Below are 27342 nucleotides of genomic sequence, written 5' to 3' on the forward strand. Positions count from 1 at the left end.
TCCAGAGGGTCTCTTCAGTATTCAGGGCCTCTCTCTTTCTTTTGAAATTGTGAAAACACCACACGGGTCACTTCTGGTGCAGACGGCCGGGTAACTGGACAAGGGTTATCTGCCAGATAACTGTCAAGCGATTAATGAGGCAGATGTCCCGACAGCCTCACGCACCAAACTCCCTTGGCCTGCGCTGATCCAAGTGCAGAGGCACACACTGGCCAGAGGAAAAATGGAGGAGAAAATGGCGCTGGTTGTTGCTCCAGCGAGCATAGCACAAGTTGAAGGCTGTGGACTGAGTTGATGGTGGACCACAGTTGACTTTCGGGGCCCGACCCTGCCAACTTCCTAGCACTGATGCAGCTGTGCCGGGGGGGGGGTGCCCTGCGTCCTGTGGTGGGGGTGGTGGCAGTCATGGAGGCCTCCTGAAGACAGGGGAACATTCCTGCGCTGACCTCAGGGCCGCACTGGGGCTGCATCAGTGCTGGAGAGCGGGGTCAGGCAGGGCCCTCAGTCTGCCCCAGAAAGGCAGCCAGGCCAGCAGGAAGGGCACGTGCACGTAGGCCCCCCTTTGCAAGGAGTATCCTGCTGGACTTGTGGGTGGTGCTCTGCTCTGGGTGACCCTGGAGGGAAGCCGTCTCGGCACCCCCTTCAGGAGTCGGTTCTTCACAGTGTTGCCGTCGTGCCATTCGTGGCCCGGCTGTCCATCCTCTCTGGTGGTCGCTCTCCCTTGTTTCCCGCCCACGTGCGGCACAGAGGAGGTGGCAGAATGGCAGCCTGGTTGGTGCTGCCTCCCCTCTTCTGCCTTTCTCTCCCGTCCCCACAGCCTTGAGGACAGGCAGGCGTGTGATGATGTGATGACGCTGGCCTGGTGCAGGTTTGCTCTGTTGGCCAGATGGGGTGGACGGACGGCCCTCGGGCACGTGAATGGAGGGGCCTCTTTGAGGTGGGGGGAGCCAACCGCTGCGGCCCCACAGGCTCCCTTCTCTGCTCAGGCCTCCGCCGTCTTGCTCAGATTCTGAGATTCCGCGCCCCCTTCCTCACCACGCGCTCTGCCAGCTCTCGGCACGGCACCCGGGGACTTGGCCCGGACGCGTTCTGAGAAAGCCAAATTGCATATTTTTTAATAAGGCCTTGGCAGTTCCTCTCACTGGGCACGTTGCAAAAGCCATTACGGAGAAGGGAGCCGAGGGGCCAGATTTAGCAGCAGAAACCCAGAGGCTCCGTGGGGCGTGAAGGGAACGGAAATGGTCGCAGCCGCTCCTTGGCCGGGAACGGTGCCCGGCTGATGAGTTAGCGCAGGCAGCCACAGAGGAAGGGGGGAGAGAGCGAAAGCTCCAGTCCCTGCCATGCAGACGGGACTGGGGCGCGGCACCAAGGGGCCCTTTTCTGACCGGACAGGGTTCTGTGGGCTCAGGAATTGGGGCGCTGTGCCCCTGGCAGCAGGCTGGCTGCCGCTGAGAGCGCTCGATGCCCCCCGCACCTCCTCGAGAGGCAGAGAGCGGAGCTGTCCAGAATGGGGGAAGTGGCAACGGAGGGAAAACAGGCAGCCTGGGAGCTGAGCAGCAATTTTGCTGAAAGCGCCAAAGGGATCCAGTAATCTTGATTCACTTTCAGAGGAGTGGGGGGCGCGGGGTGGGAGCAGAGCCTGGCATCTGGAGGGGGAGGACCAGGTCTCTGTCTTGTTATCAGCCAGCCGCCCGGCAGGGTCGAGGGGACTTCTTTGCAGATGGGGCTGCTGGGGGGCTTGTGAGTGAAAACACAAGATGAAGACAGGGCCCTGTTGGGGGTCAAGCAGCGACAGGCCTCTTCCAGCTTGGTGTAGTGGCCAGCTGTGTGCCCCAACCGGTCTGCCCCGGAGCTGCGATTCTCCTCTCCCGAGAGTCCCCCTCAGCAACTGTGCATCGCGAGACCCGCTGTCTTGCCGGGTGAACCTGAGCTGCCATCTGGGCCCCTAAACCTGCATCACCTGTGAATGGGGAGCAAGGCAGCCCCGCCCCCCACTGCTGTGGGGTGTTCATCCCCTAGGGACGGGGGGCTGGGGTCCCTGGCAGCACCTCCAGGAGAAACAATCGGGTGGCAAACGGCAGGCGGGGGGGCGGCAGCTTGTTTCTCCCAGCACACGAACTCCTCCGCTGACCTTTTCAGGGGAGGCTCTAAAGAGAAACTGTCTGTTTACCTTTGCAAAGGGCTCCCTGGGAACGTGAGGCCTGCCTGAGCCCTGCAGCCAAAGAACGGCTGCTGCTTGTGGTTCTAGTCGATGCTGGCGGTTTCTGTGTTTGGCCTGATTTCCTGCCAGGGAGGTCCTGCCACGTTCTCCCTGGTTGCCCTCGTTCCCCCTCGCAGTAGTCCTTTAGGGATCGTGGGACTGGCCCAGTTCCCTTGGGGAGCTTTGGGGGCCCGCCTCGCCCAGCACAACACTGATGCCTCTTCTCTATCTTAGTGGCCAGGAAAAGTGGGGGGCAGCTGCATGTCTGTCCTGGGCCCCTTCTGCTGCATTGCCCTTGTGGGGGTCTCTGGATTGCTGCTACCAGCCTGGGCTTGGTGGACCCCTGGCCTTAGTCATGGAAGCCGGAGCCACAAACGTCGCTCTTGTTCTCCCCACAGATAACTCTTCCCCCCAGAAGAGGCAGAAATCCCTCCCCGATTGCTGTGGGCTGCAGAGAAGGCAAGAAGGCGCCGGGAGTCCCTTGCGCTTTCCCTTCCTGTGGTTTCTCCTCCTGGCACCAGAGGACTTGACGGGGGGTGGGTTTTGTCTTAGGCTCAGGTTTGGCTGGGCCAAGACACCAGACACTGCCGTTTGTTGCTTTCTCTGGCCCGCCTTGCGTGGTCCTCACCAGTCGGCCGAGGGCCCCGGCCAGGCCCAGCGCGTGGTTTGTGGGCACCTTGCAGACTCTTAGGGGCAGTGAGGTCTTGTGGACCCTGGCGTTTGGTCCGGCACAGGCAGTAAAGGGTGTCCGTGTCCCAGAGTTGCTCTCTCACGGAGCTGGTCTGCAGGTGCCTTCGAGAACAGAAGAGGACTGAGCTGTGACAGGCAGGGGGTCTTTCAGAGAGGGGCTCTTTTGGGGTGCCGAGGCTGCCTGCCTGCTCTTGGCAGTGAGGCGCTGACTCTGGCCTCGCCTCGCAGCGTGCAGGCGGCTCTCGTGTTATTTAAAGCCCCGCGACTCCCGCTCTTCCTCCACGGACCTTCTGGCTGACCTTGTGTGATGCAAGACAGACTGCAGAAATCTGACTAATGGGGGCTGTCAGGCGGGGAGAGGCCCGGCCCTGAAAAGCGGGTGTGTGTCAGTGTTAACGGGGTCGAAGTGTGAAATGCGAACATCGTCAGGGTGGCAGGTTGGAGAGGCGGCAGAAGGGCAAAGGGCGGAGCGGGGAGGAAGGCGGAGCCGGGAGCCAGTTTATTTTAAGAGCAGCGTCATCGCCCCTTGCGTGCTGCCCCAGTTGCAGGCCGGCATCAGTGGGGCACGTTCCTGTACTGGCCGCGTTGCAGGCCTGGGCGAGGTTGTGTTTTTTTGCCAGTCCTCAGCAGGCAGCGCAAATGGGGAGTCCACCTTCACGTGGTTGGACTGTGTGGGCTGCAGGTTTTTTGAAATAAGAACAAGTTTGTAGTCCTTAAGAACTGCAAAGGTGTGCTGTGGTGGAGAGGAAGCTGCCTGCTGTCTTGGGAGGATGAAATGAAGGGTGACTGGGTGAGACTCCACCCCTTCCACGGGGCTGGTGCAGAAGGGCTTTCTGTGCACATCCACTGATGCCTGATCAGGGACTCGACCCTGGAGCCGCTCCCTGGCTGCCTCCAGGCTTTGTGCGTTGCTGGCTGGGGAATGGTCGTTCTTTCCCCCAAAGCGGTGCCGCTTCTGTCCTCGCGATCCTTGTTGTGATGGGGGTTTGCGTTAATGAGATTCTGAGGGGTCCCCGACCTTCCCCGGCGCGCCCTGCCTCTGTCCGGCCCGTCACTCGGTCACCCTGTGCCGCCTCTGGGGATCCTGCCTTAATGAGTGCGGACCCTCTCAAGGTCGCGGCTCTGCTTGTGGCTTTTCTTTCCCACTCGTCCACCCCACCAATTTGGTTGCTCACCTGAGCATAAATCTCCCCTGCCAGTCTCTCCTCCACTAATTGATATGTTGTTCTGCAATTAAGCGGGACTAATTTACAAAGGTTCCCTTTGCCTTTCTGCAGCCTAATTGTCTTGAGGGCTTTGAGTAGGTTCCATTTTGTTCTAGTCAATTTCACTCTCCCTTTCCCTGGACCCAGGAAATCAGAGGGAGGACGTTTATGGACCTGGAAAGGCCTTTGTTTACCTGGCTGGGATGACAAGCATGTTACCTGCAAGGAAAAGTGATGCCCGACGGTCAGACCAGTGGTCCCGTCAGGCTGGAGGTGATTTAAGCTCAGTTGGCACAGGCTCCTTTGTCTCAACAAGAGCCCAGTGGCAGCTCCAACCTGTTTGTTCTCTGGTGCCGTTGCACAGTTTCTGGGTGTCTCGGCCTCTGTCACACTGCAGAATGCCTCGGGGGTGGGGCTGCTGCTGCTGCACCCCCACAGTTAGCAGGCCAGTGCCCCCCTGGCCCTGGCTTAGTGAGCAGCAGGGTCTGGGCGGCACAGAGGGTGAGCCCTTGCAGGGCCTGCGCCCTTCTCTCTGAAAGAGGGGCTGAGCACAGCTGGCCAGGCTGCCTCTGCTTTTTAACGCACACCTAAAAACAAGCTGTGCGAGCAAGACAGAAACCGGTGCTCGAAAAAGCTGCTTCTCGCCAGACTGCCTGCGGGTGCCTCTCACGCTGGGTGCAGGCCACACGTTCACACCAGGGGCTGGTGCTTGCCTGCGAACGTCTCCAGGTCGTGGCAGGCAATATTTAGCCCTGGTGAGAACAGTCTCCGTGACGGTTTGGGTGATGTTTGAACCACTGCGCACTCCTGAGCTCACAGGGAGCCAGGCATCCCTGAGGTCAAGCTGGGAGCCCCCCCCCAGGAGATGCTCATCTTGGGGATGGGATCGCAGGTCAGCAGTAGGGGGACTTGGTCCTGGCAGGGTAGGGCCCCTGGGAAGAGCTGCTGCTGGGAGAGAGGCAGAGCAGGGTCTGACTGAGCAAGTGTCCGCTTCCTGTCATGTCAGTGCTCATCTCTTACGACCTGCCGGGCAGAGGCTGTGGGTGACCCTCCTTGAACTCTGGCTGGGGGGGCAGTGAAGGGGCTGCTGGCTCCGTCCATGTGCTCTGGTGGGCTAGGCCAGCAGGTGGCTTCAGCTGCATCAGTCTATCCCATGGCCCTTGCTCTGCTTCCGTCGCGATGGTGCTTTGGGGAGTTTTGGGGCTTCTCCCTCTGTACTGCAGAGACTCCCGCAGAGAGGGGGAGAGATGCTACAGGGTGCTGACTTCCAGGAGTTCTTGGCCAGGAGCACCCCGGGGTGTGGCGGAGTCTCTTGACCACGTGACTTCACCCGCCAGGAGTCCGTCCGTCTGGGCCTCCTTGCTGCTCATTACTTCGGTTTGGGCTGACGGGTGATGTGCTGTCAGCACGTTGGGGAGGCGAAAGTGCCCCTCCTGCAGACCCTCTTGTTCCCCCCCTTGCCTCGGGCCATGTGACTTTACGCTCCCCCCCACTGTGTCTTCCGGGCACTTGAAAGGTCAGGTTTGGCTGAGGAGGGGGCTGTGCAGGGCAGGGGGCTTTCTGCAGGGAGCCTGGAGCGGCAGGGGACAAGGAGGTGGATCTTTCCTTCAAAGCCAGCCGCTGCCAACCTGTGGGCATGTCGCAAGATGGGCTGCCAGGCCTTTGTGAAGCACTGTGTGTCCGTGAGAGAGAGCGAGCGAGCAACGAGTAACCACCCCTCTCTGTTAACTTTCCAGACGGGGGGGCTGCCAGTTCAGGATTCCTTAATACAGGTCAGTTGCCTGTTAATGCCTTTTAACCACTGACGGTCACTTACCTTCCTTGTGAGAAAAGCATGGACAACCCCCTCAGTTCCTGCTCGAATTGAGGCCGCTAACCTGTGTTGGTGACCACGAGTGTGTGACGGGAAAGGGCAAGTTTCTGGGCTAACAAGCAGGGCGTAATCTCATGCATGGGTGTGAACACCGGGGAGGGTGGCGTTTGCAGAGGGAGCTGCCTGGAGTGAGGCTTGGTGTGTGTTCTCCAACCCAGCCGGTCCCTGGCGGCCAGTGGGGGGGGCTGCAGGTCCCTCTGCGCAGCTGACCAGACCGCCCCCCGCCCACAGTTGGGCCCAGCCAGCCTGCAGGCCAATCCCCCCCCCCCCACAGACACACACTCCTGTGCCTGAGACTGACTGCGCACGATCCATGGCAGTTGTGGAGATCAGGCTCCAGCTGTGGGGTTTGTGGTCCAAGCCCCGGGGAGCCTGCTTGCTGCAGTCGTTGCTGTCAGCTGAGCCGGGGGGGGGCACCTGCGGCTGCTTGCAGTGACCTTCCTTCTGTTGCGGGGTCACTCTGGCCTGCCTCCGAACTCCTGCTCCCTTGGAGCCCTGGGCAGCAGCAGAGTCGGCGCCCTGGGCAGCGGCACGCAGGAACCTCTTAAAAACTCCATATCCAGCTCTTTCCTCCTCCCCGTCTTCTCCTCCAGTTAACTGGCAAGCAGCCGCTTCCTCTGCAGAGTGCGAAAATAACTTAGCACCAGCAGGCAGGGCAGGCAGGCAGCGCCTCTCTCTCTCTCTCTCTCTCTCGCTCTTGCTCTCGCTCTCTCCCTGCCTAAAATAAAACAGCTCCTGTGCGGGCTGGAGAGGGGCCTTCCTGGGAAAGGACTGGCTAGTGGCAGGCTGACCATTTTGGGGAGGGGGGTGTATGCAGAGGCTCGCCTCTGCATGTTTTACTTAGAAAGTAGTCCCAATGAGTTCAGCAGGACTTACTCCCAGGTAAACTGGCAGAGGATTGTAGCCTTACCACACCGTCTCTCAGGCAGCCCTTGGAAAAACAGCAGTTTGGGATGAGTCAGCGCCTCTAGGCAGATTTCTCAGTTGGCCTTCCACTGGGCCTGATGCTTCTGAGGTCCACTGATAGGAGTTTCAAAGGACGCGGCTCTTGCGTAGGTGGGAGGAGCCTGGGGCTCTGCTCTCTCTCTCTGTCTCTCTCCTGACTTTGTCCCTGTCCGGAATTGTCTTTGGATCCAGACCTGTTTTTGCCAAGCAGATTACGCCTGTGGCAAGGAATGTTTTTGCAACCCTCACTAGTTCTACAGGCTCCATCCCTTCTTGGTGGATCTTGCAATGCCAGTCCACGCTCTTGTAACCTCCTGGCTTGACTACTGCAATATGCTCTGCGTGGGACCACCCTTGGAGACCTTGGAAAGTGCGAATGAGTGCCAGACCCCACACCTTCTGGGGAGAGGAGGGTGGAAACACATACATTCAGACAGTGCCAGACGGCAGCTGCTTTGGGCTCCATGTAAGGTGCTGATTCTCCTGGTCAGAGCCCTCCGCAGCCCTGGCCTCACGAGTCCCACCAAGCCCTGTTGCTGTCTCTGTGCCTCCCCCACTTTTCTGGGCAGGCCCTGTTGCAGAGGGCACCACGGCATGGCTGAGAGGCAAGAAACCCCCTTCCTTGTGGGCTGGTTGTGGAGGAGGCCTTCACTGGCTGGCATTTGGCCACGCGGCGTCCCTGCTCGTGGCCATCACTCTGGCCGTTGCGGGGTTCGTTTTGCCTGGTGTGCTGCTGGGTGCTCAGGAAAGGCTGCTTGGAAGTGGTTTTAACACGTGAAAGGCGGTCAGATCCAGCAGTTAGTGCAGTCTGTGGTGTATGTATTTCCTAGGCGTGCAAAGGCTGTTGGGTGGCGCTGAGGCAGTGATGCTTCTTTCAGATTTCCGCAGCCTGCTGAGACCTTTAAGAAAATGGCACATTTCTTAGCCCTGGGTGAACTGATGCAAACCAAGGCTTGAGAGAAGAGGTTCTGAAGAGATCTCTTGGTTACATTTGCAGAACTTTGCACGCAAGAGTAGTTGTTGCTTCAAAGAAGTTTATTCTCTTTCTGGCCCCAGAAGATGATGCCTGTCTTGGGAGAGGCATTCCTGGCTGTGGAGGAGGAGGAGGAGGAGGAAGGCCTCTCCCAAATAGACACCTTCTACCTCTGGAATTTGCAAGTACTTACATTAAACAGAATGAAAAATCTTTTGATTTGGTTCCCCTGATTAAGCCAGCAGCAGGTGCTCTTGAAGACGGCTAATTGACTAAACGGTGTTGTCCTAATGGGCTCTGCTCCATGGTGGGGGGCTTGTGTGCTCTGGGCTGTGCGGAAGGCAGAGCAGAACCTGCTGGGAAATTTTTGGCGGGTTGGAGATCAGTCTGCAAGTGTCCGCGGCTCCCAGCTGCGTAGTGGTCGCAATCCAAAGGCAGGTGGGCCTGCTCTCTCTCTCTCTCTCTTATTCTCTCCTTCTCTCAATTGGGTTGTTGAAACAAGGAAAGTGGCAAAGGGATGGCAGGCAGTTCTGGGGCTGAGAACAAGGTCCTGGGCTGAGCAGGTCTCCCGCCTCTCCCTGCTCCTGACCGTGGAGGTCTCGCCTGCAGAAGCCACCTCACGTAGGCCCTGTGGCTGGTGTTTTGTTGGAAGGCCTAGCCACGGCTGGCGGTTACCTGTGAACCATGGATGTGAAACCGTGCCGGGGTTTGCAAACCGCAGCCCTGTCGTGACTGCCCCGAGCCAACTGTAGCTGAATTTCAGCAGATGCGTTCAGCTGTTCTTCTCGCAGAGTGGAAACTGCGATGCTCAGAACCGAGCTGGGAAAAACTATTTTCGCTTCATTCTAACAGTGCTTAAGAAATAACTCTTAAGTTATAACTCTTAAGTGTGCTCTTTTGGGAATCTCAGGGCCACCGCTTGATGGTGATCTTCTCATAGAATCGTGGAAGAGACCTGCAGGGTCTTCTAGCCCACGCCCCATTGGCACGGCATGGGTTGTCCATGCTGGAATGTTGGACGGGATTGGACCCCAATGCACTGATGTTGCCACTGGCGGCGCATCCAAGGCAGAGCTTCCGGCAGCAGCTGCGGACCAGCTCTCGGCTGTGCTGTTGTGAACCTGGCCACGGGGTTGATGTGCTCTTCTTGTCACGGACTTGTGGTTGATGTGGTGACAAGCCCAGCACAATGAGGGCTTTGCTCGGAGGCGGGTTCCTGGGCTGTGACCCTTGATTGGCAGCCAGGCCAGCATTCCTCAGTTCCTTCTCGTCCGCCTGTCCCTTGTGCGGTCAGCGTAACAACAAACAGTGGAGTCGATCTGAGGGTACTGGGGAGGAGGGAGTGCGTCGGCAGCTGCCTTTGGGGCGCAGGGGCTTTGCTTCACTTTGCTAACCCTTTTCGGCCACACTGGACTCTGTTCTAGAACCACTTTTCAGAGCGCGATACCAGAGTCTTCCGAGACTGAAGGATGCCAATGGTCTGGTGGCGCCAAGCCGTAGTTCGTGCTGAGCCTGGCTGAGACTCTGGGCTGCCTCGGAGCGTCGTGGACGCAAGCGGGTGGGTGCAGCCCGAGTCTGAAGAGCAGAGGCTGGGAAGTGCCACTTCTCCCTTCTCAGGGCTGTTTCTGTGCTGGAGCAGAAGCACCTGGGATGGCTCCTGTTTCGTGCCCAGGTGTCTTGGGTTGAGAAGGTGGGTGGGAAGCCAGCCCCCCTCCCTGCGTGAGCTCCCCCCACCACCTTGGAATAGAAGCACAGCACAGTACAGCGAGGAGGGTTGGAAAAAGGCCCCCGGCTCCAGGGTGCCTCGGCGCTGTCGATCAGCCGGAGCTGCTGCTAATTGCATTAGGAGGCGGCTGGAGGGGCTTCTGTCAGCACGCGCGGAGAGGAGCCCAGGACGATGTCCCTTGGCAGGCTGCGCTGGCTCAGCACTTCCAAGGTTAATTAGGGCCGGGCACACGCTCCAAAGCCGGGAGGTGGGAAGGCCCAGTGGGGGGTGGGAGCCTGTGTGCTCACCAGGCTGCTCCAGGGCCAGGGCAAGCCTGGCCGAACCCCCTCCGGGTGACCCCGGGCCAGCCTCTCTCTCCATCGATCGCTGCCGAGCTCTACCTTGCAGGACTGCTGAGCGAGTGGCGAGGGAGAACCGTCCACGCGGCCTGGGCGTTTGGGGAGGAAAGGCAGGCCGGGGCACGAACGACACTCTCATCCAGGCTTGCAGAGGGAGGGGGCACTGCTGCTGAACCCCCAGTTCCATCATGAGAAATTTCAGCGTCTGCCCTGCGTTGCTCTTCAGGTGTGTGTAGAATCTGGGCTTCCCACGGACTGCTGTAACGCTCATTCCGTGTCCCCCAGGGAACCTTGGGAACAGTAGTTTTTCACAGGCAGGTGCCGGGGAATGTTGCCGGAGGGTGCAGTCCCTCCACCTTCGTGAGGTGTCCAGTGTGGCTTTGGGCACAGCAGGCCAAGGACCCTGTGGCCCTTTCCCTTCCCCACGCCCCAGGGTGAGCGTCTCAGAGGCCTCGGCAGAGCGGCTGCCCTTGGAGGCGGTCCAACGGGCCTGTGCCAGAATTCATGTTTTGTGGGGCTGAACGTGCAAGCAGCAGCTGCCAGGAGCCGGGGGACCTGAGGGGGGTGGGTTTGGCCTCCTGGTTTTCCAGTTGCTCAGCTCCACTCTGACCAGCACACCCCACTCCCCGTCCCTGGGAGTGCAGCTCCAAGGTCTGGATGCATCCCCGCTTCTCCCTGACCCCAACGTGCCCCACTGACCGCCTTCTCTGCCCACTCGTGCCCTGAGCAGCCAAGGTTGTTTCTGGGCATTAGGAGGGAGGAAAAGCTCATTAGGAGCTCTGCCTGCCTCCAATTAATTCCGGGCTAATGGCTTGCCGTGCAGCCCCCCCAGAGATGTGCTGAATTCGGAAAGCTCCGTCTTCTCTGACTTTCCCCCTCGCGTGGCTGCAGCAGGTCTGTTGTGTGCCTTCCCAGGCCAGCAGTTGTGGCCCAGCAGGGCTTGGCTGGGGGTGATCAGAGAGGGAACCCGGGAGCTTAGCGTCCTTTTAATTATAATAATTTCCGTGCTCGCAAATGGTGCCCTCTGGGGCCGATGGGCGGCTGGGCCTTGCTGGCTTGCTCAGAACAGGGCTAATTGCCGTTCAAGTTACCAAGCAGAAAACTGGCACCTTGGAATGAGATGTGCCCTGAGGGGGGGGGAAGGGGGGCTAATGCCAGGCTGAAGCGTTTGCAAACAGTGGTGGGGAACCTGGTGACTGTTTGCGCCTCTGGACGTAACCAGGGTCAGGCACTGCTGGGCTGCTCTTGGCTTGCAGACCCCTCCCTCGGCAGTCCGTCCCACTGTTGAGCCCTCTTCCTGCTGGGAATTTCTTCTGCTGCTACGCAGTCAGGATCTCCCCCTCGTCAGAGCTGCACCTGAGGACTCGGAAGGGGGTCGGTGCTCCAGTGGGAGCCGGCGAGCAAATGTCCCACCTCAGCCGGGGGCGACAAACGATGCGTCCCGCGATTACCCGGCAGGCTCTGCTTCCCCCCTCGTGCCAACGATTTCTTCCACGCATCCGACTTAATTAGCTATTTCCCATTTCTGCCAGAAGCCTCGTAAATAATGAGCTGCTGCCAGCTCCCTTCAGCTTGTGCAGCGGGGCTGTGTGTGGCGCAATCAGCCCTTGGCTGGCCGGGACTCTCGCCTCCAGCCTTCGCCCAGTCAGCCAGGTATGCCTGCCCGCTTACCCCTTGCCTGGCTCCAGCTCCCGAGCCCATCAGTTCTCTGCATGGAAATGTCTTCCAGTCCCACTAAGGTTCTGAGTTGCTGCCCCGGGAATGGGTGCATCTGCGTGCTGGTGGCTGGACTGTGATCCGATCCAGGCAGAGAAGATCCCTGGTCTGTGCTCTCCTAAGCGTGTCTTTCCCAGCCCGGTGTTCTGCGCCGCTCTGGTCCTCCTACATAGCCATGGCGTGCCCCCTCCCCACTGCTGGAGGCCTTCCTCCTGGCTTACGGCATTGGTGGGGGGGGAGAGAGTGTTGACTGCAGAGGAAGAGTCCCAGGTGGTGAACGCCTGTACCCTCGGGTGGGCCACTCCCCCAACCTCCCTCCTCATCTTTTTCCGGAGAGTGTAACCGAGCCCCGCTGCTCTTTCACCAAAGAGAACGTGGCTGCCGTCCTGCCTTCCTGTGTCGCCAGGGCCGTGGGCATTGCAGTGTCTCTTTGGATCTGTCTCCCTGTCCCAGCGATTTCTGACTGCTACTCTGCTGGCACCATGTGAAGCCCTGTTGCAGGGTGGGGGGGGGCTTGGGTCACAGGCAAGTGAGCCCTGCCACTCCTGTGTGACCTACTTGGACCCTGGCCTGTGCAGCCCTTGCCCAGCCTGCTGCTCTGGATGTCTTCTGACCTCTGCCTTGGTCGAGGAAGGTCGCTGAGCCAGGTGGGGAGGGGGTGGCGAAGGAAGGGGCAGCAGAGCCCCTGGTGATGGATGGGCTGTTGAGGAGGAGGGCAGGACTGCGATGGCCACGGGCGCTGCAGAGCTGCGCAAGGCCCTTGGAAAGCTGCGGTGCTCATTTTTCCAAAGTAGCAGATGCTCAAGGACGCCCGCAGAGGCTGCGCTCTCTGTCTTGGGAGTCCTGACACCAGCTGCACTGGGACTGCTTTGACCATGAGCCGCCACGGAGTTGAAGTCCATAATTACCTGTCTCAAATATGAATTTCTCCTGCTGGTAATGCTTGGTGGCCTTGCGGAATGAACTCCGCTTCCTCCCAGAGTTCCTCTCTGGCTCACACACAGGGAGCCACGGGGATGTGCTGTTTCCCAGGGTTCCCTGTTGGCCATACCAAGGGCTCGGGCACTTGGGGAAACCGGTTCCCAGGGTGCGTGGGAGGCAGCCGGAGCAGTGCTTGAGGCTTTGCAGAGAGAGCTTTAAAAGACCCGCCCACCCACTGGGTCTGTGGGAAAGGTCTAGGGAAGGCATCTGGACCGCTGTAGGCTCCTTACGAAGGCGTCACTGCATTTTGGAATTGGGCTTGGGGGGACGGGACAAAAAGATCTGTCTAAGCAACCTGGAGGGAAGAACAGGCTGGTCTGCTGTCCAGATCAGGCCCCTGGAGCTTGAGGTGAGCCCCGCCTAGTCCACAGTGATTAGCCACTTGCCAGCCCGCCCTACTGGCGTGTCCCTCTGAGGTCGGCGCCCCGGACGGCACGGTCTCTGCAACTTGGTGCCCTGGAGAGGCCTCGTGGCCGACTGCAGTGGGCAGGCCTGTCATCTGGTCCTCTCCTAAATTCTTCTGGTCCAGTGACTGTCAGCAGCACACCGTGTGCCAGCGGGTTCCGCTGTCTGTTGGATGTGGAAGGATGTTGTTTGCCTCTCTCTCTGTCACTGGATTGTTCCACGTTCTGGCAGTGGGAGAGAGAAACAAGGGGCCCGGTTCAGGTTCTCCGCTTTGGGGTGTGTGCCGCTCTCAGAAACCGCTTTTGGGGCTGATGCCCCACTGCCCTGGCTCAGGCTGGGCCTTGTCAGACTTGTCAACTGAAAACGTGATGTGTGTGTGTGTGTGGGGGGGGGTTCCTTTGGAGCATATGCAGAGCTGTGGGGTGGGGGCTGCTTTCTGCCCAGGAAACCTGCATTTCTGGTTCTGCAGCGTGCAAATTAGCTGGATTTGCTGGATATGCGCTTTGCAAATTGTGCTTCCAGGTTTCCAGGCGGCTCATCCTGCAGGAGCCCGAAGAGGAAGCAAGAGGGCTCTGCGCTGTGCCTCAGGGGCGCTTCTCCCCCAGTTTGCAAAGGAGCCTCCCAGGGTTCCAGTCTGCAGAAGACACCCCCCCCTGCACCCACCCTCTGCGCAGTCCCAGTGTCTCTCGCACTGTGCGTGTTTGGCACCTGGCAGACGTGGAAGCCTGGAGCTCTGCATCGGTCCTGCCTTTCCCCGGGGCTGCTGCGTGGTCTGTGGCAGGGTGCCCCATAGATTTGCCGTTGTTCGTCATCTCTGGGCAGGGGCAGGTCCCAGTCCTGAGCAGACATCACGCCGTGTGGGCAGCCGGGGAACGGTAATTCTTTGGTCAGGAGGGGGGGGACCAGGGACCTCCGGCGGAATTCTGGCTGCCCTTGCACCGAACAGTATCTCCCAGGAGGCAAACGGCACGGAACCTGCGCAGGCGGGGCTGCTCTTGCTTCTCTGTCTGTGAAATGGGCAAGGGGGCTCATCTCACAGTTGTGTAGGCGGCCTTGTGGTGGCAGCTGGTGCAAGGCAGTGTTGCGGTCCACCCCCCTCCCGCTCCAGGCCTGTTCCTGTCAGAGGTGCTACTGAGCGCTGAGCTGCTCTCCGGGCGGCCGTTGTGCTTCCAGCGTTCCCAGAGGGGGCCCAGGGCAGGCCTTTTCCGAGGCCTCTTGTTGCGTTGGGGCTTATTCATTCCGGTGGCCAGCCCAGAAGTCACTTAGTGGCAGAGCGCCTTGGGAGGAGAGGGGGGCAGGGCACACCTCCCCTCCTGGGCAAGGAGGCCTCCGTGATCCGTGGGGAAGGAGGCTGCTCAGCCGGGTGCCAGGCCTGGCGTGGAAGCAGCAGGACTGCGGAAATGCACCAGCCTCTCCGCGCTTGGACGTGTTCCTGCTGCTCAGGCCGGCCTGCACTATAAAAAGCAGGCACTATATTTGGAGAAAGCCTGGCTGCCTCTGCGCCCTTCCTCCCTATTCCTCCTTCACGCTCCATCCGGCAAAGCTGTGCCAGCAACTGGGTGAGGGGCAGTCCCAGTCTTGTTAGGAGAGCCCAGTGGGGCCAGTCCCAAGTGGGTTCAGCTCCCACCGCCCCCCAGGAAGCTGCCAAGGAGCGACAGAAGGCTTCTGCGTCTGTGTGTGTGAGGACTCCCGTTAGCCGTCAGAACCAGTAACCACCCCTGGGGAGACCTCTCTTCCTCCTCCTCCTCCTCCTCCTCCTCTGTGAATGTGGGACTTTCCTGCCTAAGCCAGTTGCCACTTTCCCCCTCTTGTGGCAAGGAGTTCCATCAGTCAACAGCTGAGTTGTTGAGGTCTCTAAGGAGACCTTTCTGCTTGTCCTGAATCTCCTGCTGAGCCCTGCGAGGCACAGCTTTTCGGGGGTATCTTGCAGCCATGGGGGGTACATGCTGATCTCTCCCCCCCCCCCAACGGCTGAGCAGCAGATGAAATCTGGTCATGGTCTGAACCCCAGCCCTGAGATCTAAACCCTGACCCCCAACTGAGTTATCTTGGTCCAACCCCCAACAAGGTGCCTGTTGCCCCCCCCCCCCCCCGTGGACGGCCCCTTCGCTCTCCCTGCACACCTGGGAAAAGTGCCAGACCGGATCGCGGGGAGGTCTGCTCTTTCCTCCGTGCCGTCCTTGTGACTGGCCTAGAGGTGTCTGCTTAACCTCCCTCGGAAAACAGAGCCCGGGCCCTCCCTGGCCTGACTGTTCCCAGCTCCATCTGCGTTTCAGAACCTCTGCGCCTGGGAGGGACTCGGTTGCTGGGCCCCAGCCAAGAAGTAGTGGTGTTAGTGCCCCCCCAGCCCCATCTGGCTTCTGCCTCAGAGCCCCGGCCAGGGCTCCCCTCGCGCCTGCTGCTGCGTCTTGCTGGGAGATATATGACGGGGCCTGACATTTATCCCTGCCTGGCAGGCAGGCAGGCAGGCCTTGTTTGTTCAGCGCTCAGGAGTGGCTGGCTGCCGTGTAACTGCTCCTGGGCAGCGCGCCCTCCCTGTAGAGTGAGCCACAGGACTCCTCTTCACCCTGTCTCCTCTCCAGAGTTCGGTGGAGGCACAACCCAGCCCCCAGTAGGGAGCTGGTTTTTGCTGGGACTGGTAGGCAGCTGGTAGCATTGAGCTGGGTGAACAGCCGGCTGCTGTTTCTGCAGGTTTGCTTTAAACCAGGCGCCTGGGAACAAATAACCTCTGGCCAGTGAGTGATACAGGCAGGTGGGCGGAAAAGGAAGACCACCAAGAAGTGCGGTGGAGGGGAGTGACTTCCTTCCACAAGAGTCCAAGGAAGGGGCGTCTTCCCATCCAGGGAGGCCTTTGGGTGCCTCCCTTCAAGTGCGAGTCTCTCCTGTTCCTGTGGAGAGGACCCTCTGAGCGCGTCAGGTGGCAGCTGCAGCGTGGAATGGGGTGTGGACTTCTGGTTGTGGCTAAGGCTGATCCCTTAGCAAGCAGAGGTCTGTCAGTCAGAGCAGCTAAGTGGAGCCTCCTTGTCCAGGGGCAGTGTACCACCTGATGCTCCGTGCCATGCTTGGGAGCATCCCAGCGGCTTCTGCCTGGTGGTTCCTGGGCCTGTCCTGGCAGGGCTTCCCTTCTGCTTGTCTGCAGTTCTGCCCCCTCTGCAGGCAGAAAGCCCTGCTGCTCCCACATCGTCCCCTTTGCAGCTGGGAAGGGAGCCACCGCCTAATGGACGGCGGCCCCTAAAAGCTTCCCTCGCTCTTCCTGTGCAGATGTGCCCGCGTGCCGTGAAAGGCCTCTCTCCTCTCCGGAGTCATGATTAATTCAGCGGACAGCCGGTCTCCTCCGTGGCGCTTCTGCCTGCCGCTCTTGTGACCGTGTGGGGGGGAGGAAGAGGAGGAGGATGCGGGTGGAGAGGGTGCGCACACGCACTCTCACATACGCCGCCGGAGCTCTTGGAGGGCTGGTAGGTGCAGGGATTGGCTCTGCTGAGTCCAGGAGGCTGGTGGGCTCACCCAGGCGGCTTCCCTTCAGGGAAAGGGACTCTCAGGAGAAGGGCTCTTGGACGTGGGATGAGGCGTCCTCGGGGCCAGTCCCAGCCCCCACTGCTGGCTCCGAATCAGCTGCAGTTTCCAAATGCTGTTCAGGGGCATCCCCACAGTTGAAGTACCCAGGCTGTTCCCAGTGCATGGATAACTGTGGCCTACCCTCTCTGCAGGAGGGGACGCAACTGGCGGCCAGAGGCGCTGTCAGCTGCAGGTGCCCTCTGAGCACCCGGGAGCACCCTGGATGGAACAGTGCCCCCCTACCCAGCTGCAAACACCTGGCCGCCTCTCCCCCGCCCTGGCCACCCCTCAAAGGCCTTGATGGAGGCTCGTTCCCAGCTCCCCCCCTAGATCCTTCTGGCACGGATCCCCACTGCTTTCCTCCTTCCGGGTCCACCTGGGCAGAAATGGTGCCGCTCTTGTGCTTTGTGGAGAACCTGAGGACACCGTCAGTGCGGCCGAACTGTGACTGCTTTGGTCGGGAGCCAGCAGGGCAGCTTGTCTGCCGATCAGCTCTTCCCGCGACGTGGCTAATTCCGGTGGATGGGAAGCTGCCGAGGCGTCCCTGGCCGGGGCCCGTCTGCAGTTCAACAGCTCACCTGGGCTCTTCGGCGCGCCAGCTGCTCGTGCGCTCCGTGTCCTGCCAGATGTCTCGCCCCCCCCCCCCTTGGGCCGGAGTTTTGTCTTCAGTGCCAGGGCTGTCAGCGGTTTGCTGCCCACCAGGTGGCCTCTCTGCCCCCCCGCCCCGGCTTTTTCTAATCTGCTCCGTATTTTTACACCAAGACGGAGAGAGTGCTCGGGAAATGGAGTTGGCTGTTTACGGTCACCCTCCCAAGACGAAAGGGGAGTGAGCTTGGCCAGGCAGGCTGGCACTGCTGTTCAAGGACTCTGCTCCATCGCGGTGCAGGGGCAGCAGGGAGGCGAGTGGATCGGCACGCGGGAGGCATTTCTAGTGGAGATGGCGCCTGCCCCACCCGCTCATCCCCTGGGCAAGGCAACTAGGACGCTCCCCCACCCCCTTCAAAGAGTGGGGGGAGAGGTTTGTTAACCATTGTCTACCAGCCATGACTGAGGCATCCCCACAAGCACGAACACCCCCCCCCACACACACACGTTGCATTGCAAAAAGGCAATTTGTACACTCAGCAGAAGTCACAGATTGCACGAGGTGCAGACTGCTGTTTTCCGGGATGCTGGACAGGCCATGTCAGGAAGAGTTGGTGGGCCAAAGAGCCCCAGGGGGAGGGGCTGCTTGCAGATGGGGGTGTCTCATGCTCGGTCCTGATGTCCCCTTGCGTCCTTGCGCTCCTTGCGGAGGAGCTTTCTGGAGGGGACACTGGGGCCCGTCCAGCGCTGCCTGGAACGAGAAGCCCTGTTTGCTCTGGAAGGGCCGTGCGCGCTTAATCCTGGCTTGCCAGGAGCCCCGCGAAAGAGCATTTGTACACCAGCGCCGGGGCCTGCCCCAGTTTGTGTGGCTGATTTATCGGCTTCATTAGCCGGAGGGGAAGGATTGACACTGCTGGGGTGATTCATTCGGGCTGCCAGCGAGCCGTTTACCAGCCTCTGATAACAAATTCCTCCTTCTGTTTAAATAAGGAAGTGGAGAGATCCACAAAGGTGTTCCAGGCCCTGCGCAGCCTCCGGAGAGCCATCGCTTCCCGGCTCCTGACGGCGCTCCTTGGGCTGCATCTCAATCAGAGTGTTGTCGTCCTGGCAGCTCCAGCTCCCCAGATTGATCAGGGTCTCGGAGGGAAGGGGGGCGTTTGGAGCTGGTGCCGCTGCTGCCTCCCCACCCAGCAGCCTGAGCGGGCTGGACGAGAGCGTCTGCTCTGTGTGTGGCGTTCTGAGGGCAGCTGAGCCCTACAAAGTCCAGCCCAGCCTTCTGTTCTGCTGGGGCCCCAGAAGGCAGTGCTCTGTTCTGGCTCTGAATTCGTGTGGCGCAGAGCGGGAGGGCTGGGCTGGGCTGAACAGCAGAGATGGTGGCCCCTGTGGAGCTGCTGCGCTCAGAGCCTGAAACCCCAGGACTGAGACCCCCAGAGTCAGCTTCTCCTGGGGCACTGGATCCCTGCATGCCAGGGCCTGACGCCTCCCGCTCACCTGGCAGGAATGGGCAGGTGGGGGACAGGGAGGGCTTAGCCAAGAAGGGCTTTGAGGCTGTCTGCTCTTGCGGGTGGTCGAAGCAGTCTCCACGGGGCTCTGTCCAGGGTCCTGAAATGGTCTTGCCTCTGCCCTGCCTTGTTGCCCTCTCCTGATGCCCTTCCTCTGCAGCCGCCTCAGGTTGCTTGCTGGACCCACCTCCACCTGCCCTGCCCACGTGCTGGTCCCTCCTGGTGAAGGTGCAAGAGGGACTCGCGTCTCAGGCAGCTGCATCTCCCTGCCTAAGCAGCCCCTCCTCGGAAGGCCTCCCTCCCACACGCAGGTCGAGCCCAGAGCTTGGAACCCTCAGTTTCTGCAGAGCCACTGCTGGGGCAGGGAGCAAGCCCAGGCTCCTCTTTCCAGCTGTGTGGGCAGCGGAGTCAGGCCGCTGTGGTCAGTTTCAATTAGTGTCTCTTGTCGGTTTCACTTGTGCGCTCTCTGATGCCCTGAGCACCCTCTGCCTGGTTCTGGCTGGAAAGGCCCTTCCAGGGAGCAGTGACCAGACAGAGTCCTGGTGATGGCAGGAAATTGGCGGGGCCGCAGAGAAAACAAGCGCACATGCCCATGCTGAAAGCGGACAAGGCCTCTGTCCTCCACATCCCTGCCATGCTCAATCTGCAGGAAACGAATACATGTGACGTGGCCCCAGCGGAGGCATCTGGTGTGCAGCCCACAGCGTGCTGGGGGGGGGGGAGGTGACTGCTCACACACAACCCCGGATACTGCTTTGATTGCAAGCCAGCAAAGCACACCACATAATGGAATCGGTTCACTATACGTGGCGTACGTGGCTATGTCTTGTTGGGTTTTTTTTGTTTAAATGAAAGCAAGCTTCTAGTTCTCAGCAAGGAGAGCGGAAACACCTGCTGTTTTTAAAACAAGAAAACCAAACTGGGCGGTTCAGAATCAGCTCAGCTCCACCCCGCCATTAAGAGTCAATCCAGAGAAAGGGTTCAGGCTAGAAAAACCTTCTAGTCGAGATTTCCACGAGTGGTCACAAGTCTGAACTGACCTTGGTGCCCAAGCACTTGTGGGTGCTCCTTCTCCCCTGGGCAGGGTGCGATGCTCCGCCAGCACGCAGCACAGAGGTGGGGTGCTCCTTTGGGTTGGGGGCGCCCTCTGTGTCCCGGGGGGTGTCTGTCCACCAGCCGGGTGCGGGAATTAAGACTGCTTCCCGCCTTGCTGCTCCGGAACTGTCAGGAAGGGATCCTGGTTTCAAGCCCTTCCCCGCTGCCCTCACCTGGCCGCTGCCATTGCCTTTGGGACATTCTTCTCGCCTGCTCTGAGCTGACTCCACACCAACAGGGCCGCTGCTGTTCTGGCCTGATCCTGGAGGAGGGAAGCCCCTGGGTCAGCTCAGAACCAGGACAGGGAAACCGTTCTGTGGTCCTTGAAGAAGGCGCAGGATGTCGCAGCCATAACTAGAGGTGTTTGTTTCCAGCGAGTAAGGTAGGATTTTAGCTCAAGTCTTACTGATTGCAATGCGCTTACTCTGAATAAAGTAAATGACACCGTTTTCAAACACCCCTAGCCGTAACGTTTGCCTTTTAGGATTGAGTTAGGAGTTGTTGAGTTTCCCACGTTTGAGCCGAGGTTTGAACCCTAAGGTTCTGCCAGTCCCGAGTGAGCCCAGGAACAGCTGCTTCCCTGGGCCCAGCCACAGGCTGAACGTGGCCTCTGGCCGTGGGGGTTTCCTGACCTTTGGGCCGCTTCTCTCCCCCCCCCAGGTGTTCCGGAGTGGTGAGGGGATGGGGATCCGCCTGGACAGCGCCTCTGCCTTCCAAGGGGCCATCATCTCGCCGCACTACGACTCCCTGCTGGTGAAGGTCATCGCCCACGGCAAGGACCACCCGACAGCCGCATCCAAGATGAGCCGGGCCCTGGCCGAGTTCCGGATTCGAGGCGTCAAGGTAGGACACCTGCGCCTGCCAGGGGGCTGCTTCCGCGTAGGTTGGCGGCGCTTTTGCCAAAGAGGCCGATCTGTGTGTGCATTTCTGCACTTCTGGTTCCCCTCTGCTCTCTCCACGCCCTGCTGTTCACCCTGTTCTGAGGCCTGCTCCGTGCGTGTTTTCTGGACTGAACCCCCTCCTGAGGGTGCCTCTCCTGGCAGAGAAAGTGCTCCGAGAAGAACACGCCTTCCTGGCTGCCTCTCCTGTAACGGAGCGTTGGGAGCTGTGGATCTGGCACACGCTGCGGCTCTGTGGCTGAGGCCGCAGCCCTGCCCACGCTCTCCCGGGAGGAGCCCCCTCCCCCACTGACACTTACTTCTGAGTAGATATGGGTGGAGTGGTGCTGAGAGGGAATCTTGGCCCTGCCGAGCCAGCCCATCTCCTGCCCTGACCCCCACTCCCTGCCACCTGACGCTCCCCTGCGGGGTTCTGGCAAGGACTGTCACAGGCAGTGGATGCAAAGCACTTTGCCTGCGGAAGGGTGTCTCCCGGGGCCTGACGGTCGGCATTCGCAGGTCCGTTATTGGTCCCTGGGGAGACTGAAGGTTCTCCCTTGGCTGTGAAAGGGGCTGGGGGGGCATGGCTGTTAGCAGTGCAGAATTTGGAACTGTGTGTGCCTGCTGGTGAATGGCTTCGTTGGTGCACCAGCCCTGCCGCTCTCTGGGTCTCAGGGACGTCAGGGGTTTGGCCTCGGTTCCTCGTGGCTGTCGGAGGATGACTTGCTTGAGAGCCTCGCTGTTGCACACCTGCAGGCGAAACTCCGCCATGCCTCAGAATGTGCCAGCAGGTGCTAACCTGTTGCTCCCCCTGCCCCCCCGCCATTGCTAGAACTGGGGATCCCAAGCTCAGTACGTCGGCTCCTCATCCGAACTGCAGCCTGGCCCGTCTCTCCCGGCAGCGAAGGGCTCCCAGGCGCTGCAGAGGCTCCTCTTCCCCACTCCTGGCCACTGACTCCCCTGAACAGGAAGGGCTGCCAGGCTGGCTTCGCTCTGACCCCCCACCTCCCCCCACTGGCTGGCTGGCTGGCTCCCGGCTCCGGCGTCACCCCAGCACACGGCCTGCGTCTCTCCTCTCCTCGAAGAGGCCGTGCTGGCTGCCAGCGGCCGTGAGAAGGGAGGCGGTAAAGCCTTTCTGGCAGGAAGGAGCCACGCGCCTCCGCTCCTGCCAGAGAGCATTAAGGCAGCGGGGGGGGGGGGCTGTGCTGAGCTCTCCTTGCGTCAGACGGGGACCCCTGGGCAAGAGAAGTCATTTGAGGCTCTTGTCAGCCGCTGTCGGGCCAGGGGGGAGAAGGGAGAAGCAGCGGTGGCAGCTGCAGCCTGGGTCTGCGGAGGCCCACAATTTCTGGTGCATTTCTGCCCATGAGTGTGCCTTGGATTCCTCGTCCCATGTTTGGGTGGGGGTTGAGTCTCCCTTCCCAGCCTTCTGCTGCTGGTGTCTGCTCAGGTCTCTGGCTTGGGACTTCCCCTGCTGCCCCCCCCAGAGGCCTGCCAGACACTGCTGGCTTTGGGGAGCTGTTGCCAGTGTCAGGGTGTCAGTGTGACCCTGTGGGCCTGGGTCGGGGGTCTCACCCTGGCACTCCCTGCTGCCGGCATCCTGCCATTTCCCCACCTCCTTGCTCTGAGGACTTGCCTCCTGGGAGGTGCATCTGCCCCCCCCCCACCCCGGCCATCTTTCTCCTTTTGGAATTTCACTGGGTTCCTCCCCGGGTAATGTCCCCAGTATTCTGTGGCGCTTGAGCGTGACCAGGAAACAAAGCTCATGGTGAGGTTGTGCGTGTGACGGGGAGCAGGCTTTGCTGCTCATGGCTAGGGGGCCAGTTGAGCTCCATCCTGAGCCTGTCTCACCCCTCCCCGACCTTCTCCCTTACGATTGCGGGGGAAGCAGGGCCGTAGCTGGGGGGAGCCAGGGGGGCTTTGCCCCCCAAGCCAGCAGTTTGCCCCCCCCGTATCTAATCTGAATCTAATTTCATGCAGAATGTGTTCTATCTTTGTTCTATCCAAAGGTACAGCCAAAAAAACAGTGGGGGCGGAGTGATGGCACATCACCACGCCCACCACCTGGAGTGTTGCCCCGCCCACTGCATGGGGGTGATGCACGAGCATCCCGCACCGGGTGACGCGAACCCTAGTGACGCCACTGCATGCATTGTGGCGTATGGGTGTGTGTAGCCTCTGGAAGAAGAGGAAGCTCTTTCCTCACTCCACCGCAGTGCCTGGCCGGCTTCCTCTGGAGTGGGGATGTTTTCAGCAGGCACCAGTGGCGGCGGCAGGCTGGCTCTCTCTCTCTTTCTGCAGATGAGCTCAGAATGGAGGCCACGGGCACCAGATGTTGCGGCGGGAGGGAGGGAGGGAGGGAGGGGTGTCAACTGAAATAGATGGAAAGCTGATTATTCACTGCTGACTTTAACGAGGAAGAAGACAGATAAGGGGGGGAGAGTCTCAGCCCCTTCTGGCACCTGTATTGAGCAGGATTCCAGATAACTGAAACGGATGCCCCTGCCGGGAGCGGCTGCTCTTACAGGAGAGCTCCTGCCTCTCCTGGAAGGACGGGGAGATCTTGGCCTGCCTTTCCCGAAGGTCGTGGGGGGAGCGGGGCCTTGGCCTGCAAGACCTTTCAGAGTTCCGCTTCTGCTGCTGTCCTGTGAGAAGTTCCTTGCTTGGCTGGCCCTTTGAGGATCTGTGACTGGCTCGAGGTGGCTTGTTTTGCCAGGCTGGCAGGGGGTGGGGTGCCCTGCTGGGACAGGTGCCTAGAGGAAGGAGGGCTGTTGGCAAGCGTTGTACAATGGCATCGGCATGTGCAGGGTGCAGAGAATGCCACGGCAGCCAGGTGAGGGCAGGACGCTGGGTTTGGCGAACCCTCCTGAGCTTCCGCACCGGATGTCCTTGTGGAGCCAGAGCGGCCTGTCCGTGTCTGGCAAGCGCGGCAGTCCAGCAGAGCCTCCCTGTTCAAGGGCAGTCGCCACTGAGCGTCCACTGCTGGGAGCTGCAGCCGGCTGTCCTGCCTGGGACGTGCGTCCAGCTTGTTGGCGGGTATTTGTGCAGCTCTGCCCAACTCTCCAGATCCCTCTTGGATGCTGATTGTGAGTGACACGGCGAGTGCCCCTGCTGTGGACCGCTCAGGTGGGCGCACGCGTGTCCAGCTGGCAGCCCGGTGCTCCTGGGCGCTCGGTGGCGTTGAGCCAGGCGGCTCTGACAAGGCCTCCTGTGTCCCCTCCCGTGTCAGGTCATGTCCGTTCTGAGCCAGCTGCCTCGCAGGCGGGCTGTTGAATATGCAGCGCCTGCACCTCTGTCCCCCTTCCACCAAGATGAGTGCGTTGGGAACGGCAACACAGAACCGCAAAACCGCCTCTCCGCCTGAGCTGCAGCAGCAGCAGCAGCAGAGATGTCCCCGGGCTTGGCAGCCTCCCAGGCGCAGCATCCAGAGCGGGTCATCCTGGCTGGTCTCCTGGGCCCTCCAGGCCTGCAGAAGGGGAACCGAACTGTCGCTTGAAATTTGCACTCTCTCTCTCTCTCTCTCTGACCCTGTGGATCAAAAGAGGGACTGAGCCAGGGGAGTGGAGAGGGGTGGGGGGTCTGTGTGTCTCTGCCTGCGTGGACAGATTGTGTGTGTTGGTGGGTGGGGGTGCCCTCCAGAAGCAGGCGCAGTCCTGGCTGGGGCGCATGCGGCTGCTCTGCGCCCGGGCTCTGTAGTGCAGCGTCCAAGGGGGCCCGAGTGTTTCTTTGCAGCCTCACACCCACGCACAGTTTGTGATGGATGGAGGGCCTGGCAGCCTGGCCGAGCCCCGGGCCTCTTGTTTTCAGAGCAAGGCCTCCGGCCACAGGCGCAAAGCCTCAGAGTGCAAGTGCCATGGCTTGACCTCTTCCATAATAGATGGGGGGGGGGTTGGCTCTGGTTTCGTTTGCAATGGATAGGAAGAGGTTTGCAAGGATGGACTTGCTGTGAGGTGAGCGTGAAGCGTCTCCCTGCCAGCCTGGCCGTTGGGGCCTCCCGGCCCAAGGCTTTGAGCACTGATCTGCTCAGCACCTCGCGGCAGCAGCCGAGAGGGGAGAGGGCCTCCTTGCTGTGGCCCCGGGGCCCGTCCCTGGCAGATCTCGGAGCTGGGGAGGGCCTCCAGTGGCAAGCGTAGCGTACGAGTGTCTCGCACAGGAGAAGACAGGCCTTCGGCGGTCTCGTGGGGCTTTGCCGCAAGCCTCTCGAAGGGAGGCCAGAAGCCAGCTGGTGGCTGGCACAGGTGGCAAAGCGGAGTCGGAAGTGCACGCCCCAGAGGGTGCCCTGCCTGCTCCTTCTGCCCGGCCAAAGCACCCAGGCCATCGTCAGGGGTGTTGGGTAGGACAGGGGCAGGGTGGGGAGAAAGGTGGCCAGGCCTGCCTGCGCAGTGCCCTTTCCAGGTGCTCCCCCTCCAGCTTCTTCCTGATACGCATCTCAGGTGCTTTGCGAGGGTCTGAATGGGGACAGTTGTCTGCGGGGGGGGAGCGGGTCTGGAGTTCAGTCCCTGTGCTCTTTGGGGTCTGGATGGCTGCCGGAGGTGCGTGACTGGAGTGACAGAGGGAGGGAGGAGGTGAACGCAGAGAGCGACCAACATCCGACAGCCGCCCTCTTGCCTGCCTGCTCTGTCCCTGTGCCCCCACCCGCTGCACGTGGGCCAGAGGGGAAGGCAAGGCAGGCGCTGTCAGGAGGGGCGAAGGGATGACAGATGCCCAGGCTCATGGGGTGGGACGCCCCGATACGGAAACATGTGGGCCTACCAGGAGGCAGTAATTGAGCACTAATCGGCCAGACGCCCTCAGCCAGCCGAGCTCGGCGGTGATGGATGGCGCCTCGTTAGTCTGAAAAGGGGCGGGCAAACGAAGACCGTTGAGTGGAACACTGCGCAGCACCGGACACGTTGCCACCTTCTCCCCCGGCTGTGCTCCTGCGCCTGGACCTTGATGAAATGCAGCGGGGGAAATGTCTCCCCCCCCAGCACACTTGGCTCCCTGCTAGGAGGAGCTCTGCTTGCCCCGTGTTTGGGGGTGTCAGCAAGCGCAGGAGCAGAGCCAGGCGAGGCCACAGCGTGAGGCAGAACTCCTGAGCTGGAGTTCTGGGGTCTCTCCCTCCTCTGTCCTGGAACTCACCTGTGTGTCCGAGGACACGTCTGGGCACGCTGGGCCCACGTGAGGCAGTGGCCTGGCTTGGCCTGTGAGGACGCGTGTGAGCCAAGATGCCCCAGGAAGCGCTTGAGCAGCAGCAGGGCCTCGCAGGGAGCCGGCCGGGCTGCCCGTGTTTCGGGGAGGCTTCTTTGCCGTGACGCTTTGAGTGAAGGGATTGGAGAGCTTCTGCAGAGGCGCCTCCTTCGTCCAGGAGTGTCCTGCCCCTTGTGCCTGGCGCCTGTTGGGGGTCCAGCAGCCCCGGTTTGGGGGAGCGGTCTGGGCAGCCTCTGTTTCCCCTCCTGTCTGTTGGCTGTTTGGGTCAAGGGGCCTCCTGTCACGTTCAGTGTCATGTTCAGACCCCCCCCATAGCGCTCCCTTTCACGCACATCTCCAGCCACTGCCGGAGCCTTGCGGGAAATGTGATGAGGCCGATCGATCGAGTCGAGCATTTCTCTCTTCTCCAAACAGGGGCCTTTGGTGAGCTTCCGATCCCAGGAAATGCCCCCCAACCCCCCCCCACTGCTCCAGGCTGCTGGCGCACAGCAGGCCGCCTCCCTCCCACCAGCGTGGCCGTCTGCCAAAGGGCATCTGCCCGGGTGCCGAGGCACAAGCACCAGCAAGCCCCAGCCCTGCCTCGGCACTGACGTGGCCGCTCCGCACACGGAAAATAATCGGGGCAGATTTGTGAGCAGCAAAAAGAGGAGGAGAAGGAAACCCACCTCTTTGCCGACTGGCAAACTAGACAAATGGCACAAAACTGGTTCAGGGAAGGGGGCCCACAGGCTGCAGGGACTCACAGACCCTCCCCCCCCCGTTCATGCCTTGACAGTGTGAGAGAAGCGGGGTGGGTGGGTCTGGAGCCTGAAGTGGGGCTCCTGGGGGCAGTTGGGGCAGGGGGTGTCAGCAAAGGACACCCTTGGCGTCAGTCTCCCCTGCCTCACTTTGCCTCTCAGCAACCCTGGGGGCAGGGCAGAGCAAGGGCTAGCCTGGGCTTGGGTTGCCCTGAGCAAGAGTGAGCTCCTGCAGCCTTCTTCCAGGGGGGTGTGCAACAGGTGGAGGCTGAGGAGAAGCGAGTGACTCCAGTCGCCTTTCCAGACTGAGGCCCCAGCAAGAGCAGCTCGTACTCAGGAGGGACTCTTAGTGTTGCTCCTGTGAGGTGAGTGATGGGGAGATCCCCATTCCAGAGCTGGGGAAGACTGAGGCCAAGAGGGGGCAGGGCTTGCCTCGGGCCACCTGGTGAGGATTCCTGGCGCAGGCAGGATCTGATCCAGCTTCATCTCTCGGCCGCAGTGTGGCTCGTCCGTCGGTGGTTGCAACGAGACTCTGCTGTGCCCCCCATTTGCAGACACCGGAGGGGAAGGCTGTGTGCTTGGTCCACCCTTGGCCACCATGGCTGAATGGGAGGTGGGCCCAGACCCCTCCAAGAGGACCCTGCCTGCCGCCCCCCCCGCCACAGTGGCCCACAGAGACTGGCAGCCGCAGAGCTCTTCATCAGCCCTTAATTAGGCCGGGAGGGGGGAAGCCACATCTTAATGATTCATC

The 27342-nt window shown here is 60.8% G+C and overlaps 1 protein-coding gene across 2 annotated transcripts in view; it reads left to right on the forward strand.

The window, feature by feature from the left end:
• PC (pyruvate carboxylase) overlaps positions 1–27342 on the forward strand; it is a 101464-nt gene that overhangs the window by 47252 nt on the left and 26870 nt on the right. The window contains exons 11-12 of one of the 2 annotated variants that reach the window (XM_066610231.1): positions 5832–5867; positions 20450–20632. In XM_066610231.1, coding sequence (XP_066466328.1) covers positions 5832–5867; positions 20450–20632 — 219 coding nt within the window. The remainder of the gene's footprint in view (positions 1–5831; positions 5868–20449; positions 20633–27342) is intronic. The other variant, XM_066610232.1, reaches the window with a different exon arrangement.

This window comes from Tiliqua scincoides, chromosome 15, assembly GCF_035046505.1.
Source record: "Tiliqua scincoides isolate rTilSci1 chromosome 15, rTilSci1.hap2, whole genome shotgun sequence".
NCBI classification, from domain to species: domain Eukaryota; kingdom Metazoa; phylum Chordata; class Lepidosauria; order Squamata; family Scincidae; genus Tiliqua; species Tiliqua scincoides.